General features: G+C 30.0%; 1 protein-coding gene across 1 annotated transcript in view; it reads right to left on the bottom strand.

Annotated features, from left to right (window-relative positions):
* Positions 1-2,265: 2,265 nt before the first annotated feature.
* The window catches only part of LOC129222200 (ankyrin repeat and SAM domain-containing protein 3-like), a 32,643-nt gene continuing 14,799 nt past the window's right edge, over positions 2,266-20,109 (bottom strand). Inside the window, exons 5-8 of the mRNA XM_054856670.1 lie at positions 19,721-19,871; positions 8,672-8,810; positions 6,403-6,545; positions 2,266-3,525 (exon numbers count right to left, since the gene is read on the bottom strand). Coding sequence (XP_054712645.1) covers positions 3,354-3,525; positions 6,403-6,545; positions 8,672-8,810; positions 19,721-19,871 — 605 coding nt within the window. The 3' untranslated portion in view covers positions 2,266-3,353. The remainder of the gene's footprint in view (positions 3,526-6,402; positions 6,546-8,671; positions 8,811-19,720; positions 19,872-20,109) is intronic.

The following is a 20,109-nucleotide window of genomic DNA, read 5'->3' on the forward strand; positions in this document are numbered from 1 at the left end:
ATTAAAGTCGTACAATTATAAAATTGGTCCTATTGTTTTCTTTGGAAAATTTCGAATTGATCGGTATCACGTTTGACTCCCGATTTGCAATGGTTCTCGAGAAGATCGATCTTCAGACAGACAGACAGACGGACGCGAACAGATTTTAATATTATAGTGGATTACACTTTCTTTTCGTGTAGTATGACTCACAACGGATCTTTGTCCATGTACACAAAATATGCAATGAAATGGGTGAAATTTAATGGCTAGGATATATAAATCAAAAATCGATCAAGGTAAAACAACTAGTAAATCTCAATTTTTTGTCATAATAGTACTTTCATGTTCATTTTGAGATTCAGGTTCAGCTCCCTAGTAGAGTAAGTCACGCATGGAACTAGCATGACATGGTTACAAATCCTTTGTGTTCATTCAAGGCTTAACTTAAGCAGATTTTACTTGAAAAGGGCGGATTGTAAAATTACCTTTTTTTTCCAGGAAAAATGCCAACTTAGATGAACTTAATAAGCAAAACTTTATCTAAATACAAAATTTCAAGATTACTAATCCCTATCATTTAAGCTAGATAAGAAATAAAAATACCATTAAGGTATGCACTGTAAGTTTAATCTTCATGATGAAAGTTTTGGATCAGGCTGAGAGTAGTCCTGAATTTGAAACTTTTTGATATACAATGGGTAGAAAATTGCTGCTAAGTAGCCAGCTACTACAATAAAACTATAGGAAAGCTTTATTATGCTCTGGTTTCATTAAAGCAGGGGTGCCCACCTAGAGTGGGTCATTACACAGACTGCTGCCATTGAAATTTTTAGAAGTGGTTGTTTTGAGGTGTATTTTTCTCATTTGGGGGGAGGAGGCACCTTTGCCCTTAGGGTGGTGGGCACCCCGGTTAAAGTTATCAGGAGTATGTTCAGAAGCCACTATCTTCGATGTGGGACAGCTTCAAATCTCTCCTTGCAGCTTTTAGAAGTCTAACTAAATATTGAAGAGATGGCACGAAGTGCAATTTGGCCGAATACCGAAGCTTCAGCTGCTCTATATGTTTAATTTTAGCATTAAATGCACACCTTTTAAGATTTTACTTTTGCGATGCACTGATTATACCAGAAAAGCACATGTTCCTAATTCTTCATTAGAATGAGTAATATAAAGCATTGTTTGAACATTGAAGGCGTGCTCTAGTATTCAGTTTATGTTTATCATAACCAACTGATATGATCAGAAATTAAATCATAGCATTATCCAACAATAAAGTAATATCTACTATTTAGGTTATGCGTTAATATTAATGTAAATATCTAAACATTCTTAATGCAAAATGTTTCAATTTTTGATGACTTTAAAAGTAATATCATGCATTCTTTCTTACTAGTCTATTATTTAGTTATTATTTTTTGAGGAGGATTTAACGTCACATGTTAAAATATGTTGACAAATTAACGCATCTATTTAAAAAAACCGAAATATTGTGCCTATAACTATTAAATATAATATGATTTTAAAACAAATTACTTAAGGACGACCGTTAGTTGCATGTCCGCCCTTGTTTATATAAATAATATCACTATTTTTGTAAGTTTCAAAGCTAGAAATATTTGAAGAATGTTTAATGCAGTATATTTATATAGCTTTATTTTAAAACTTAAATACTTATAATCAATAAAACTTTAATAAAATTATAAACTAAATTTAACGTAATGTAACTCATTAGAATATATTGCTAATAAACATTTTATTAATTGTTGAATGACTTCTGGCTCCAAGGGTTCAATACACACAAATTTCAAAATTAAATAGACATTTCTGTTATGATCATAAGATTTAATATTGAATTTAAAAGGTAAGTAATTGTGAAAGAAAATCCACAACATAAATTGTTTCAGGCTGAAGTGGTCAAATCACAGCTCATGATTCGGTCAGGCCAAAGTTTTGTGCTATCTCTAATGGTTACATTTCTGTGTATTTAATGATTGCAGTTATGTAGAATTCACACTGAGAAAAGGAATTTGTGCATCTACTGCTTTGTTCCAATTTTTCTTCAATATTGCATTTTTCACCTTTCTTCATTTTTTGAAAAAAAAAATAAGAGCAATTAATTTATTAATCCTAACAAAATGTGTGTAAAATTAATCCAACAACTATATTTTAAAAAAAAAAAAACCTTTTTTTTGTCCGCCACTGTGGATGCAAAAATTGTTTTAGCCCACATCTTTAGATTGCAAAAAAAAAAAAAAAGACAAGTGACATGTTAAAAAAGGCAATTAAAATTTTATTCAGTAGATCAATACATTTTTTCTTAATCAAGGTATTCACATACAATGATGAATAACATTTTTCCATGAATAAAGAAACATTTAACAAGCTCAAAGATAAGAAGAGAGTAAGAAATTGAGTAAGACTCATAGTTAAGCCTTTTTCAGCATCCTAAAACAGTTAATAAACATATTTGAAGTTTACTTTGTCAAGTTAAAACTTCTAATTCTATGCTTTCTAATTCCATATTGCACAAAAATATTTTTTTTCTACAAAAATACATATTTCAATAAATATTAAACAAAATATAAAAAGTTTAATACACAAAATACATACAAATATCAAAAAAGTTTTGACTAACATTCATAAAATTTAAAAAATATATTTTTTCAATTACAAAAAAGGCATTTGAATTTATTTTTGCCTTTTGCCATTATAGGTATATAAAAATAAATTTACACATTAAACTACAATACCCAGAACTCCCAAATATTTTGTATGATAAAAGGTGAAAATGAAATGAGGTATATATATAGAGAGGGAACTGTATTATGGCTTAGGCCGCAAGCAAGAAATTGAAATCGAAAACTAGAGATTAACGAAGATTTTAACATTTTCAATGTAAGTGGAATGAAGATTTGTAGGGAGGTTATTAGGGAGTCTTAAATATTGTAGCTGTTTTGAAATATTTGATCTTGCAGCATTTAAAATGCTAGTCTATAAAACAAAAGTAAATGAATAAACACTACAACAACACATTTTACAAAATATATTAAAAATAAGAGATTCATTTTCATCTGTTTAAAAGGTAAGGTTAAACAAATGATTTTCATCAGTTACTTAAAAGTACTAAAATACATAAAATGTCACAAACAAATAAAAAAATCTTTGGTATATTTCAATGTAACAATGTTAAATTTATACAAGACAAATGTTGTTAAAAAGGGATACTTAATGTCCTAAATCAGTCTGCTTTAAAACTGTTCTTAGGCATTGAATATCATTGATCAATTTGTCCATTTTCATCTTTTTAAAAAAGAAAGTTGAATATAACAGTGTCAAGTTTTTGCAAGACAATTGTTGTTAAAAAGTGATACTTAATGTCTGAAATCAATCTGCTTCAAAGCAATTGTTGTTTGATGTTCAATATCATTGATCAATTTGTCCATACTTTCAAGTAATAGATAGAGTGAATCAGTTTTGCTTTTAGTTCCCAAGCGTGTTCCAGGCGGTTTGTTAAGAATTGTCTTCACAGTAGTAAAATTTTCCCTATATTTATAAGAATAAACATCAGTACAAACATAAGAATTACCTTGGGCAGGTAAAAGGCAGTAACTGCAAATTTTCTTTCTTTCATTTGCTTTTCTGTCATCTCTAGTACGTTAACTTTACTGTACAATCTGGCTAATTTTGTTTCAGCTGAAACAAATTATGAAAAAAAAGTAATTTCAACACTTCCCTATTGTTAGCACTGAATCCAAAATGTGTTTCTTCAAATATCTCAAAAACTTATTTGTGCAGTTACTACCATTTACCTGTCCATGGTAGTACACTTGAGTGTTAGGAATAAGAATTAAAATTTAGTTATCTTGATTATGCCTAAGATAAGTTTCCGGGCATCAAAACCGGGCAACGATGCCATTTTTGAGGACTATAATAGAAATGTCTTTATTAAATTGAAATGGTATATATTTCAGTAGCATATTTAAAAAAAAATCTAAAACATACAGAAAAGAACGATTTTTTAAAGACAAAATTGATTATATTTTGAAATTACTTATACAAAATTCTTCACATCAAATGTAATTTAGAGCTCAATCATGACGAGTTTGCTTAGTAATGCTTTGATTTAATCCAAAAGTGCGTCAAATTTAGTAGCTAGATTTGCAAATCAAGGCATCAAATCAATATTTTTTGTCTCAAAATGAGACTAAAAACTGTTTTATTTCTCACTGATATACGTATATATTACAAAAAATAATAGAGACTAGCTGCGTTACTCGGCTTTGCACGGTCCACCTTGAAAATAAAAGTTATGTCAAGTGACAAGTGTTCAACAACCAAGCTTGAAAAAAAAAAAAACATAACCAAAAAGGAAACATTTTAAATTCTCTGATTACAGGAAAAGCCCTAAATCAAAAGCCAGAATTTTAAATTTTCATATTCGAGAAAAAAAAAAGGCAACAGATTTTTCTTCTCAATGATTTTCTTCACACTACAAATTTTAATAAAAGTATTGTCACGGAAAGTTGAGATGAAGCACTGAATAATAATTTGAATAGACGAAAGCCTTAGAAAAATAGGGATTTAATGTCGAAATCTAAGTGTCATAATTAATATATATATATATACTGAAACAAAATAAAAGAAAATTAGAAAAGAATAAAATAAAATAAAACGGAGTAGCTTTATGGGAACTGAACATCCTCGCTTTAGTTTTTAGTTTAATGTTTTAGGTCTATTGACCTTAGAATGAAGGCTCCACTGCTGAGGAGGCCTGGCTTCATCAACTTAGTCTTATTATTAGTTTTAGTTTTAGTATTCTTATTTGTTTAATTTTGTAAATCCCTTATATGTTTATTGTTTGCATTTTGTAATATATATATATATATATATATATATATATATATATATATATATATATATATATATTGATTCATATCTCCACTAATTATTATCGGAGGATTATGTTAAACAGCCAAACATAAAGATGGGGAGATTACGAATCCATCAATACCTGGTTCGATGGTCAGTTCACTGTCGTTCAGGAGAAGTAACTTAGACATAGATACATACATACATAGATACACACGCTCAGTTTTTAATTATATAAGATAAGTGAGAGAGTAAACTGCAGTCCACAGAGGTACTTGGTGGTCAGATCAACAGTAATACCATTTTTTAAAAATAATTGTATTAACTTAAACAATACAAAAGTAAAGTAACCAAAGGGTCAAGGGCCAAAAATCTTTAATATGCAGTTGAATGAGACAAAGATTAAAATATATATATATATACAGTCGACGCTCATTATAACGACCACACATTATAAAGACCGTCCCATTATAACGACCAGTGGTAAAAGTCCCAACTTTGTTCCTATGAACTCTATGTTAATTTGCTTTCATTATAACGACCTTTTTGTATCGTCTAATCCAATACAGCGACCGAATTCAGCGGACGCTATTTCTGGTGTTCTTTCCAATAAACAAATTTGTAGCTTGAAATGACTTTGATTATTGTTTATGGACATCTGCCTGAAGTTTTCAATGTCAAATCGAACTTTGAGAGGGGTGGAGGGATTACCATTCACCACTGCTAGCACAAAAAAAATAATGGGAGGAAAAATCGAGAAATTTCCAGATTCCTAAGAAAAGGGAGTTGACAGATGTGTTGGTAGTTTGGTGTTTGAATCTAGTGGTTTTTAAAATTTGGGGTTCTCAAGGGACTTTTAAATGCTTCTTTGAAAAGCAAGAAAAACACAATTCATCACCTATATCAGAAACAGAAAATAATGTTTCGCAAAAATCACTTCTGTCAAAAAGGCGAACATCTGTCTGGTTTTATCTTCAGAAAATGTTGTGGTAGTAGTAGCAGATTTGCAAGTGTGTAACATTTTCCTCCCTATATTTTCTACTTTAAAATTTGTTTAATATTCTGTCATAATATTTTGCACACGATTTTTCTAAAAAATTCCTATGATAAAAATAATTTGGGCATTTAACTGGAATGTTTGAAAAAGTACCATTTTTTTCGGAACAGCGGGGCATGCATGATGACCGTGTATATATTTTTTAATTATACCTCTTATAACGACCACTCGTTATAAAGACCTTTTTCTCTGGGACGGAGATGGTCGTTATATCGAGCGTCGACTGTATTACAAGAAATAAATGTATAATACTACATGATTTAGTGCTATTGAATTTATCTAAATTGTTTTAAACGTTATTGTTAAAATATCCCCAGCTTAACTTTAAGAGACCTGCATATTCAGAACAAGTAATACAGCATTTAGAAAGAATCATTATTTTAGACATTGTGGAAAACTTAATTTTACTACTTTAAATATAAGTTGACAAACATTTAATAAAGAATATCAAGAATAATAAATATAGTTCTTTAGAAAATTGCTGTTTGATTTACCTTAACTTTTCTTCCAAAAGCATAGCATAGCTTAAATTACGTTTCACTGCAGAAGTGAACGTTTTTAATGTGTGAATCCCTTTACCAAGATTACTCTCAGCTGCTGCTTTTAATTCCTTTTCCTGATGCAGAATAGTTTTCACCTATGGTAAAATTCATAGTATTTCGTAAATAAAATGCAATTTATGAAGAGAAATACTTTATATATATATATATATGGTCAGAGGCGGTGATTGGGGATTAGAAGTGTGGGGACAAGAAATTTTTGGTTGCTGAAGATTTTACTTCGGGCTATCTTTGGTTGATCTTCAGAAACGTTTCCCCAAATATTTTTTTAAGCTGAAGCATCAAAAAAAATGTTTTGTAGAGGTAATTTCTTGAAAATAATCCAGCAACTGATGTTTTAAATAAGCAAATTTAGGATATCTTTAGCAAACTGAAGACAAGGCATTCTGGGGTTCTCTCCTGAAAATTTTGCAGAGTTGAATCGTTTTATATAAACGCTATTTCAGGATATCTTTGAATGACTTAATGAGGAAAGAATGAGTTTGGAGGCTCACCCCAGTAAATCTTTTGGAGCTGATAAATCCCTAAAACATCAATTTTAGACTTCCTTCAGCGACTTCAAAGGAAAATGCGAAGGAGTACTTCCAAATATGTTCCTTAATCTGAGGTTTAAAAATATGTTTTTACTCATGTTAGGGAGAAGCGGGTTCACTTCCTAGAAAACATTTCGGAGTTGAAATCTTATAATAACAAAAATTTAGGCCCGCTTTGAAGACACAAGAAGGAGGGAGCTTGTTCACAGGTTCTCCTCCAGAAATTTTTTGAAACCAAAGTCTACAAAAAGAAGTTTTCAGCTTTCGTTGGGTGATCTCTTCAGAATTTTTTTCAAATTAAAAACATAAAAACATTCAGGCGATCTTTAAAGATGAAAAAAGTGTAGGGGCGGGCAGGGTCTCTAATTCCTCTGGATAGTTAGCTTAGCTTTATGTGCTATGAAAAAAAAAAAAAAAAAATTAAAAATTTCAAAAAATCTAGCAGCATTAAAAACTAAAAGAGACATTTTTTCTAAAAGAGAAAAGCTTTCAGGGGGGGGGGGAATGTTGCATCTGCTGAACAAAAAATACAGAAATTTTGTCAAAAAAAAAGGTTGTTGAAAAAATAGTACTAAAAATAAAAACATGATGTGACATTGGAAGCATGCTCAAAGTTTACCCTATACAATAGTGAAGCACCAAAAAAAAAAAAGCAGTAAGATCAAGGTGTGGTTTTGCTTTTCAAAGAAACACATTGGCATTTAAAAAATTTCTTATCTCTTGATGTTTTTTTATTTCTATTCTTTTATATACTGCACTCTAAAAACATAACCTCACACTCAGACTGATATGGACCCACTAAACAGGCAACATTGGGTAACTCAACCTTAATTGAAAATTCTTACCACCCAATAATATGATTATAGCATTTATCTGAATTGTAATTTAAAGTTACCTTACTTATAATTTAAAGTTACAGCAATTATGCAAGCATTTCAAATAACTTTTTTTTTTTAATGATAAGTGCAAATAAGATACCGGGTGGCCCAGCGGGTAATGTCTGAAACAAAGTCCAATAGATGGGCAAGTGAGTGAAGCCGAACTTGGTGCGCATGCTCCATTGAGTGGGCAATTGTAAATGTGATGTTCCTTCAGTGTGCGGTGCGCTTTATCGTGTGATTCTCGTTAGTAAAAATAAACAAAAATATTCGACAGAAGTTCGTGAATTTATTGTGCTACAAATGGCCAGATGTGATGAAAATGTGAAGGCAGTTCAACGAGCATGGCAGGAGAAGTTCCACAACAAGAATTGGCCAAACAAAAGGACTATGGAAAGGTGAGTCATTTTGTGCGTTTGACGGCACAAATTTTATCCTTTTTGCTTCCATGTTTGTTCTGAAAAATGTGTTTCAATCCTCTTCCCTGTAGACTGTATGCCAAGTTCAAACGTACTGGATCGGTGGAAGACGATAAAAAAGCTATGGCTACAGTCACCGCTACTGTGGTCACAGACGGTTTTTCGCTGCCGATAAGGCCCGATCTGCAGAACCGCCTAACTGCTGTCCTTGTTAAAGATGGCAGTCACTTCGAACCTCTACATCATTAATAGCCCAATATGTCCTTTCAATATAAGTCATTAAATTCTACTCATGTCTCTTGTTTGTTTTTATTTTTTCATCTGTTTCAAACATTACTCGCTGGGCCACCCTGTAAGTGCAAATAAGAAATACCTTTGATAATTCATCACGAAGCTTCTTATTTTCAAATAGAATTTGATTAATATATGCTGCACCTTCTGGATTTCTGCTTAGGGCTTGATTTTGATGAAGTGAAATATATTTACACATTTTTTTCCGAGGTCCAAGAAGCCTACAAAAGTGAAAAGACTTTAGCATTTTAGTACATTTAGGTACAAAAATGACCTAACTAAAACTGTTGCCACCATGAAAGATAGCATATAATAAAGGTAATAAAATGTATATTTCGGGAACTGGATAAAAGGGTGATGAAACAAAGTATTTAAAGTTATATGGGTCATTCTCACAGAAAAGGTACAAATAGACCAAAAAAATTCTTTCAACAAAACTAAGTAAAAAAATTAATAAAAATTGCATAAATGTTTTTGTTTGTTTATAAATTATGTCCCTATAGTAGTGGTTAAGTTTTCTATTTTATTTTTAAAAAGATTTCAAATATTTTAAATCCCACCTCGTCCACGGAGGGGATACAATAGTCAACAGAGGATATTTTTTATGTAAGAAAGTGTCAATAAAGGTTGTTATGAAAGTAAACATGCGTTTTAAAGCTATATGACTATTATGTGACTCTTACTTAACATTAACAAATTAAAATGTGGAGGCGTTTGAAATAAAGACTCAGGACCTCGCTCTTTATGAATATCCTATTTTAATGAAAAAAAATCAACATTCTAGCATTTGTAACAAAATCAATAAAGTGCAACCTAATTTAGTTGGAAAAGAAAATATCGAAAGTATGTTCTTAGTTTCATTGATGAGTAAAAAAAACCCTAGTAAATCAAAAGATATTTTTTTTAATTCAAAAAAAAAAAAAAAAATCCTATTCTTTTTTTTTTTGAAGAACTTGCCAAAGGCCGATTTAACAAGCTTCGCGGGCCGCTTCTGGCTCGCAGGTTATAGGTTGTGCATCCCTGCTGTACAACAACATAATCATTGATTTTTGGTTTGCTTCTTATACATTCTCGATGAATTAATCCCAAATGGTAATGTTTACATTGATCACCACAACTTAGACAGGTGAGGTATCTTGCTTCCATATTTATTTGGTCTTTTTTAAATACAAGTTCATGAATTTTCATTGTTCCTGGAAACGGTGAAATATGCTTTGGAATTTGTTTATCTACATCACTTATAAAACTTTCTTCAATATTTTTTATTATTACATTATTACAGTTTTTTTGAAGTACCGAAACTAAAGTTTCGCAGTCTGGGATATCTGTTTTCTGGGCAACTAAATTGTCAGATGTTCTTTTTATTGCTGCTCCAACTCTATCTGGAGCACCTTTTCCGTGAGAGCTTTCACTATAGTGCCAGTGAATTTCCTCCACAATAAACTGAGAGGATAAATATCCACCTATTAACTGAAACATTGTTTTGTTTTTGTACTGAGCACTGGGACCATCACTGAGAAAATGAATTTTTTTTTTAAATCAGGTATAAGAGACTTTCAATTATCTTTGAGTGAAAGCAAATGAGCAGTAACAGCTGATGCATCATGCCTATTACATGCACTGATTGTTCCATATGAAATAGGACCTTCTTTAATAGCTTTATGACAATATACAACACAAGTATGTATAGTTACCTGTGGCTTTGAACCACCAAAGTGGGCTGATTGAATTTCTCTGTGAAACTTACATATGTAATTTTCGGAAAAATCAATATGCATTAGGACTTCATTCCTTTTCAAATTTGTTTTTATATCTGAAATCATTTGATATTGGTGTACAATGTTAGAGTTAGATGTATGATTAAAAAATTTGATGATATCAGAAAAAAAATAATTTCACTAATTCTTTTTTTGTACTCGCAATATCCACTTTCATGGTTCTATGGCAAATTTTTGTTTCACCATTAATCTTCATAGTAACTTTTTTGTTAACCCATTTTGGAAGTAGCACAGGTTCATCTTAAAAGTCATTTATTTTAATTTCTTTTAATTTGCAGGCATCACATTTATGATTTAGGCAAAGTTCTTTCTGAGGATTACAACATGTTTCTTTAAGAACTTGAGATATATTTTTTTCATTTATAATAACAAGACTATGTAGTTTTACTATTAAAAGCTTTATGTTTTCGCGAACTTTGCATAAACATGTCTCCTAATCGGAAACTTTCGGAAATAAGATCCAAAAAGGTCGGAGACGACAAAAAGTTTAATAACTAAGAGTTTGATGTTGTGGGCATTCCTTTATAAACATTTTTTGCAAATTATACATAGTATCATTTAAATAACGCTTTTGTTTTTTTTTATTTTCTACTTGTAATTGTTTCTTTTTTCCCTGGGCACAAGCGACTTGCTTTGTCAGATTCTAGAAATTTCTGAACATTTAGCTGTGTTTCTTCTGTGAAATCTCTTTTTGACACAGTTTTGTAAGTTTTATTACCATAATTGCTAAGCATTTTGATTGAGGTTATTGTTTTTTACTTTATTGAGCAGTCGATATTTTTCATAATTTTACCAGACAAAACTTGTAGCATTGTCTTTTTCACTTTGTGAGATTTTTGGCTTTTAAAGTTAGTTTGTATTTGTCTGCCAATAGCTTCAGCAAACAATAATTTTCTAAACACATTAGATTTGCTTTTTCCATCTTTACTATTCAATTCTCTTCGAACTTTTTCTCATGGTGATTCATTTTTCTTTTCTTCACTTTTCTGAGATCTGCCGAATCTTTTTTTATATTTTTCAAGTCTAGTATTTAATTTTTTGTTTTTCTCTTCTAATTCCTCTATCTTCTTTAGTTTATAACTGTTTTTTCTTATTGTTTTTTTTTCCTCTCAAAATTCCAGAATTCTTGTTTTCCTTGGCACTGTTACTATTATCCAATTGAGAAGAGGTGCTTGGAGGTATATCTATAATTAATTCTTCAGTTCCTTCCAACTTTCTTTGTTTATAATATTTCTTTGCTTTTTCTTCCAAAGTTTTCTTATTTTTCTTTTTTCACGTTCATTCATTTCTTGAACACATTTAATTTTTCCACTAGCCTTTCTTTGGTAGTAACGTTCTCTCTCTTTTTTCTTACTTTCTTCAAACATAAGAGGATTTTTTTTTTTTTATTTCTGTCTAGCACGTCTCATGCTAAGTTTCTTTTGTTCCCTCCTCTTTTGGATTTGAACGTCTGACTTCTTTTTTACTTTTTGGTTTTGCCATTTTTTTCTACTATTAAAAGAATATATATATATATATATAAAACATTACAGAAATCATTTAACAGAAAAACTGACAAAATGAACTTCTTTAAGAGTTAAGAGTTAAATTTCTTTTCTATAAAAAATACAAAACAAAATTGCTCTATATTTTGTTTAGCAAACTGAAATTTATTATGATTTTTTCTAAGGCTTTGTCTCTTCTGTGGACCACGTCATCTCCTCCGTGGACATGCCACGTCCACGGAGGGGAAGTCCACGGAGGAGACAAAAGTAAGCTTTAGAGTTTTTCAGAGTTTTGATTTTAAAGTTAAAAAAATGGAATGCTTCTTTTTATCAAATATACTACTTTTGCTATCTAAAAATGATGTTTCAAATACAAAACAGTTTTATTTTACCTTTTATATGATGACCACGGAGAATACACTAAGAACTTTGCCAAACCAGATTTAGACACAACAATCCAACACGTGTACAAGAGAACTAAAGTTGATCACTAGAAAACAAAATGGCTAAGTATCCTACCATTTACCTTATATGGACTTGACTTTTGCTGCCCTCTATTATGTATTTATTAAGTTATTTTAAGTGTTCACGGAGGGAGACTTCTATCTTAGGGACAAAGTTTATGAGTCATTTTCTTTATAAATACAATTTATTTAAAAAAAAAATATATTTTAAAAACATCTTAGAATTCTTAGATAGTTAATACAATCAAAGATATTTAAAACCAATTTAAAAAGTTTGAGACCAATTACAAATTGCTTTGTCTCACAGACTTAGGGACGTACACGGAGGGGATTTTAAAGCAACATTTATTAAAAAATAAATTTGAAATATTAAATTTATTTAATTGTCATGCATAAAATTAATTAGTTAAAAACTTAACTAAAACACATGAAAAAAATATTAAGGAATATACTGAAGTTTTTATTATTTATTACTAAGGGACTGTAAAAGTCACCTTTTTGTGAGAATGACCCATATATGAGGTTTTTTTTTTTCAAATCTATATTATTTGTTATGTTGCACATATCCTTTTCTGTTTAGTACATACTTTTAAAATATAATTTTAACCTCTGACTGTGAATAGCATTTTAGCAAACTGGCCAACATCTAGGCTAATTATTTCCTATTTCATAATGGAAATGAATGTATTCTAAATCTACATATCACTACAGTAGAGCCTTGTTTTATGCGGGGGTTATGTTCCTCGGAAATGCCATGTAAATCGAAACCGCGTAAATTGAAACCTAATACTAATGTTGAAATAGGGGTTTGGTTTGGTAGATAACAAAATACTTCATTCTAGTGATGACTAATTGTATTATAAGTTTAATGTGTACTTATATCGACTTTTATACACAACATGCATAAAGAAAACATACATTAATTTTGTGTTCTGTTTATAAAGAGGAACTATTTATGATAGTCTTTTGGCAGTCATTAAGAATTTTTCTCTGTACTTTGTTGCAGAGCATTAACACATGCATGATCACTTGCGCTATTTCCATAATAGAATCTTCCTTCACTAACAAATCAGAAAGATCATTTCTACTGTCTAGGAATGGCTCAAAATTTTCAATGTAAATGTTTTTGGTTGTGTGTCACCGACATCGGTATCCTCATTGGTTTTGGCCTCTTTTGTCACTCCTAAAAGCCCCTCTTTCAGTGAGCTCTGAACTGTGCGAGTTAAATAACTTTACTTCTGGAAATAGTTCTGGAACCCATCGCATAAAATGTCTCCTGTGGCCCAAGCTTGATTATTAGCACGCCAAATTACAGTTGATTACGTGTAATCTGCAATCTTTAGGAGTTTGGATTTTGAAAGAGGGGAACATTTTATCTATTTGCATTGCCGCATCCGCGTATAATACAATAAAGGTGTCAAATCTTAAACCACGTAAAACGAAGGTCTACTGTATATGTTTCTTTAAAATTGAATCAAACATGACTAACCAAGGATAATCAACTACAACTGAATATTAATATAAGCAAACTTAGTCAACAGAAAATATCCTGAAAGTTATATTTTTTGAAATGGAAAGAATTTATGATTGTACTTTGAAATATGCAATTCAATGCCACAAATGACAGGGTTGGCAGGTTTATGTCATGGCCGTTAAATCCACAGGGTGGCGACAGGAACTGTGAAAAAAAGTTCCCTGACTTTTCCCTGATTTCCCTGATTAAGTTCACCAAATTTCCCTGATTTACGTTACCAATGATAATGGTTTTCCTTCTTTGCTCTACTTGAAATCCATTGTATGTTTGTATTAAATGCAGTATTTTAAACGTTTTAAGTTGTGTAAAGTTGTTGAACTAAAGATATATTTTAAAAAGATGCTACTTTTTTAATAAAATGGTTAAAAAAACAAGACATTTTTTTTTTTGGAAGGAAAGAAAAACCAACAAAACAGTATATTAAATTTTTATACATGGAAAGATTATAGAAAATTCCAAAAAAAAAAAAAAAATACTTTACTTCCAGAAACCACTTAGCATAAGAAATTTAAGAAACTATTAAAATTACTCTTAAAAACATATGTGTATTTATGATAGAACTGAAAAGTAATTGAAATTATTTTGAACTAAGTTTTCAAGCAGTATAATAATTGTTGCAAGAATAACAAGTAATAGTGAAAGAATAGAAGTAATGGAGTTATTCTTATCTAACTAATTGACATATTTATGCAAAACAGATGAAACCATTTGACATCCATTCATAGGGAGTTTTTCTTTAATCAAGAATATAGGTTTTAATGAATGAATACAGCATTTTAACAATAAAAAAATAAAAATATTTACTTAAGTTCACAAGTTAAGTCTATTTCAAATGATTTCAGTATGTAACGAAAAAAAATCTTAGATTGTTTTTGTAACAAACAACTTTGAATGCAAGGGGGAAAAAAAGCAATTAGTTAATATCAAAATATATAAAAGAATACAGCTTGGTTATAAAATTAAAAAAATACTTAAGTCTGAAGAAAAGAAAACCTTTATAATCTGCGGTGACAACAAATAGTATAACGGCAAAAAACAAAGTTTTTTTAATTGAAAGTTCTATTTTAGCAATTAAATTAAAAACCCAAAGAAGTAATAACTTTTAAGCTTTTATAGTATTAATTCAAAAACCAAAGATTTCTTCTTGAAATCGTGATTACAGTACTTAATTACTTCGAGACAATGGAAAAAAGGCAAAGGAGCTAAGGAATTAATGAAGGCTTCCTCTTTGCCTGTATGGTTGTTTCTTTTACGTAGCATTGAAAGCGTAAACAGGGTTCATACCCTTTAGGCAGAAAAAAATTCAAGCACTTTTCAAGTACTTTTCAAGGTAAAAAATTTTGTTTTCAAGGCAATATCATAAATTTGTACTAAAAATATTGTATGCAGATTTCATTTACTACAAACACATAGAAATAAGACAATAATACAAAAAAGTATAGGAAAACAAAACTGTTTTTTCTACAACAAGAGACGCTTTGATGAAAGATCTACTGCGTTGAAAGTCTTTCTGAAAATGTTTGAAAAGTTCGGTCATAAAGAGAAGCAGATACCAAGAGGTTTAATTTTGAGGTTTTTCAAAGGTTGCAGCAGTCAGAGGTTTGTATATTTTCTAGAATCAGCAAATTAATACTTAAAAAAAAACCCTTTCATAAGTGCTTTTAACTTTAATGGGAAGAAACTAAAATACCCAAGTTCAATGGCATTGCCAGAGAGAAGTTTTTGAAGTCACCCCCCCCCCCCCCCCCGGTTTCAACATTTATTTCCAGTACCATACAGTGGTTTATTACAATATAAGGGTGGTTAGGAAAAAACACTACCCAGAAAGTTATTTCAGTTTGCACTATTAAGTTCTAAAAATATTAGGTTTGTAAATCATTTATAAGTATGCAAATCAATTATTCGTATGTATTTATTAGCTGTTCAGCCAATAAGGCATTTCAACTGTCCTCGAGTAAATTTAAAAATTAGGAAGTAAGAAAAGTTTATGAAAGTCCACAGTCCAGTCTCTACACCTCAAAATATACAAAAGCAGCTTAAGCAGTGATAAATACTCTGAATACAAACTTGAGCCTATTCAGCTTTTCATTGATTAACTTGCAATAGACAATAAATGTGCAAGTTCAGATTTATAGAGCCATATTTCAGAATCGAAAAGATTTAAAAGAAGTTGACATGTATTATGACAAAAGTAGTTTTATTTTGGGAAAAAATGGGTTATTGTTGAAATTAGAATTTAAATTTAGAAAGGCAATAATATTCAGGTGTAATTGTGATTTGTGAGTTCATAAAAAATTACCTGAAAGTTTCAAAGAGCAAAATGGGGCGGGGGGGGGGGGGGGGAATAATTTTTAAAACTAAGACCCCTATTACTTGAATATACATATGTACAAACAATAACTTTTGCTATGCATACAATTCATAAAATAGTTTATTAAGTCAAAATATTCTGCATAGAAATACCATGCCCAGTGCCTGTTGATAACCAGCAACAGGTACTGGGCCTAGCTAGGCTGGTACTGGTCAATTCATTAGATCCAAATGAAGATGAAAGACCCTCCTTAAGCTATCTACCCCTTTGCTGATTAAAGCCTCTTTCAGTAAGCTCCAAGTACCCCGCAGTAAAGTAGTAATTTTGAACATTTGAGGAAAAGGGGAAAATTGGAGATATAAGGAGGTAAAAGCATAAAAACGAACACTACTGGATTTCAAGTGAATAATCATAACACAACCACCCCTGTTATACACCTTATTTATTTTAGCAGACATAAAAAAATGATGTACTTATAAATAAAATTATATAAATCAACTTTATATTTAAAATACAAACTTTAAGTTAATTTGTTAGGTGCTCAACTGCTGAAATTTAAATTTAAAAAAAAAAATCTGTTATGACCAAAAATTAGTTAAAGATAATCATTCAAAATTGCAAAAATAAATAAGCAAATAATTAAACAAGACCAAGGTAATAAATTCTTTAACTCTTTAGTTATTAAAATAAAAAAATAAAATAAGCTAATCTGATGTAGCAGTGTCAAAATAACTACTAATTGCCAAAAATATAAAAATATTTACAAAATGCAAAAGGATTGAAATCTCAAACAAGGGAAGCAAGTTTTCGCGAATTAAGTTTAATGTTGTCATGTTTCCCATAAAATAAACTTATATTTTACTGAAATTAAACATAAAATATGCTAATCTTCGGTAGCAAATATGAAAATAACATCCGATTAGTGAATATATTTAAATATTTGCAAGATGCAAAAAGATTGAAATTTCAAACACGAGAAGCAATTTTTCGCAAAGTCCGAGTTCGTTCGACGTGGCATGTTTCCCATGAAATAAATTTATTTGTTTTTCATTAAAATTAAACAAAAAAATATACTAATCTAAGGTAGCATATGCGAAACTAACATTTGATTAGCCAAAATATTTAAATATTTGCAGGATGCAAAAAGATTGAAATTTCAAACACAAGAGCAATTTTCCGCGAAACCCGAGTAAGTTCAATGTTGTCATGGCTTCGAAATTAATTTCTTTGTTAATTAATGAAATTAAACAAAAAATAAACTAATCTAAGGTACCATATGTCAAAATATCTTTCGGTTGTAAAAAACATCAAAATATTTACAAGATGCAAAAGGATTGAAATCCCAAACACGAAAGCAATTTTTCGCGATGTTGCATACTGAACACATGTTCAGAAAAATTGCATTGGTGAAATACTTTTTTAAAACTTCTAAGCACAATTCGTTGATTTTTGAGAGAATTTAAGCACTAAGAAACTTTTTCAAGGTTTTCAAGCACTTGAAAATGAACTTTCTTTTTTCAAGCACTTTTCAAGGTTTTTCAAGGGCGTACGAACCCTGGTAAAAGGAAATTTCAAGCTAGGTAAAATAAACAACCTAACAGACACAGAAGCAATCTTAATAAGTTCATCCTGTGGTTAATAAGTAAGATTCAATACTTTGACGTGGAGGCAAAAAGATGCACAAATATGTGGCAGTGTATAATCGCACCTCATTAATTTTACTTTTTTTGAATAGATAATTGGCGGAAAATGCGTAGGGAATTAAAGTAGTTAATTTCGTAAAGCAAAAAAAAAATTTTTTTTTTCCTTCATAAAATCAATTTTCCCTGATTTTTTGTTATTTTTTCAAAATTCCCTGATATTTCCCTGATTAATAAAGTTCCCTGACTTTTCCCTGATCTCCCTGATTTCCCTGATCTGTCGCCACCCTGATACAGTTAAAGGTCAGTCAAAACTGCTACAGCAAAAACTGGCAGAAACACAAAATGACACAAAAGTAATTACAGACCCATAAATTAGTACCCATTTTCAAACTTATTAATATACAAGAATACCTGTCATCCAACTGTTCTCTCATTTGTTGTTATTGCCATTACAATAAACAGCAGATATCACAGACAATAAATGAATTAAATAACACAAAGTAATATAAACATTGCAGTCGATGATAAATACATATCCTATGTAAAACACAGCAGACAATAAATTTACAAAAAGCAGATTCAAAAATCAATTAATTTTCTTTTCCTATGCTAATCAGTTAAAATCCTTAAAACATACTTATAGAGATAAAACAGACAAAAACGCTATGGATGGCTATTTTAGTGTTTTTTGATCATTCATATCAGAGTTCATGCATTAAAACAGAAACATAGAAAAAAAGTTTTTTTTGTTAACTTGCGTTGATAATGAATAAGAAAAACAATTAAATGTTATGTAAAATACATATTATTTTCAACCTGACTACCATTCTAACTCAAATATTACACTTTTTTCTACTTATGATGCAGTTTCGAAACCAAAACAATTTCTCAATTTGTTATGCACAAATGTGATACTTGAGAAGATTCTCCAAGTCCATCAGAACTAGCAGCAGGGTTCGTAATTTTTTTGATTTTTTAAAAAAGGTCAAAAAAGTCGGATTTTTTAATTTATTATTTTATTTAAATTTATTTTAATTTATTATTTTATTTTTTTATTTCATACAGTAGATGAATCTATTCAGCTTACTTTTCAAACTAAGATAAGTTCTCTAACTATTCAACACATTTTTAAGATTTATGAATACGTTATAATACTTCGATAAGAAGTGATTTTGTTTTATGCTTTGCTTAAAAATAGGTTTCCACCATCATGTACGGTTTAGTGTAAAAGAATGGGTTGAGCAATTACTTTTCTTAATTATATCAGTGATGGTGTATGAGAAAAACTGAAAATATTTATTTGGTTCTATACTGAATTGAACTGTAATTTTGGAATAAAAGAAATATTGCAAGAAGGAAAATCTGTTTCACACACATCAGGAGGGATCTATGTAGTTTTACCTGTTGAAGTTAAGATTGTATAACGCAGTGTAGTTAAATTTTAGAGCAGCACATTCTAAAAAATGCAAAATTAATTTATAAAAATAAACTGATTTTAATTAAGGGTTTTGATAAAAAAATCACCTGATTCAAATCAATGATTTTTTTTAAAAAAATCAATTGATTTAAATCAAGCTGATTTAAATCAAGGAACCCTGACTAGCAGGCATTGCTATCAAAATTTAAAACATTGTATTTCTATACACTAGCAATTTTCTTTATAGATGTTTTTCATCCTTTTCTTTCTAAGCATCCTCATTATTTTAAATACTTTTCTACCATGCTTAGTTTCACTCAGGCCTTCAAAGTTTTTATGAAACAGAATAGTTTGGTAGGGTTTTTAAACCCAAACATTTAACCCAACCAACTTAATCTAACGTTTTCACTCTACTTATTTTAATACAAAAATATTAATTTTGAGTAATTATTTCATAACACATGAGAGGTTATATGTCGAAAAAATCAATTTAAACTTACTGAATTCCAATTGTGATTAAATCTTCTTCTGTGAGCATCCAAAAAGAGCTCAAATCAATACCTTGTTTTTCAAAATAATGGTAATATTTCGAAAGTTGAAGATTTTGAAGAAATGTCTGTAAGTCTGTACAATCTAACCTGCTGACATGATCTGAAACAATGCAAGACATAAACAATTTAACTAGTTTGTCAAACTAGCATATGCTCAAAGAAATATTTTACTTAGACAGGAAGAATACATTAGTTTTTACTAAAAAAACACTCATTAAAAATAAAACGCGAAGCAAAGAAATCATTTGTAAATATATTAAAACATTTTTTGTTTTTGACAGTAATTTTCATGCAAAATAAAATAATAGTTTAAAAAACTAAAAAAACACGCTTTCGTA

Source organism: Uloborus diversus, chromosome 5 (genome assembly GCF_026930045.1).
Source record: "Uloborus diversus isolate 005 chromosome 5, Udiv.v.3.1, whole genome shotgun sequence".
Taxonomy (NCBI): Eukaryota; Metazoa; Arthropoda; class Arachnida; order Araneae; family Uloboridae; genus Uloborus; species Uloborus diversus.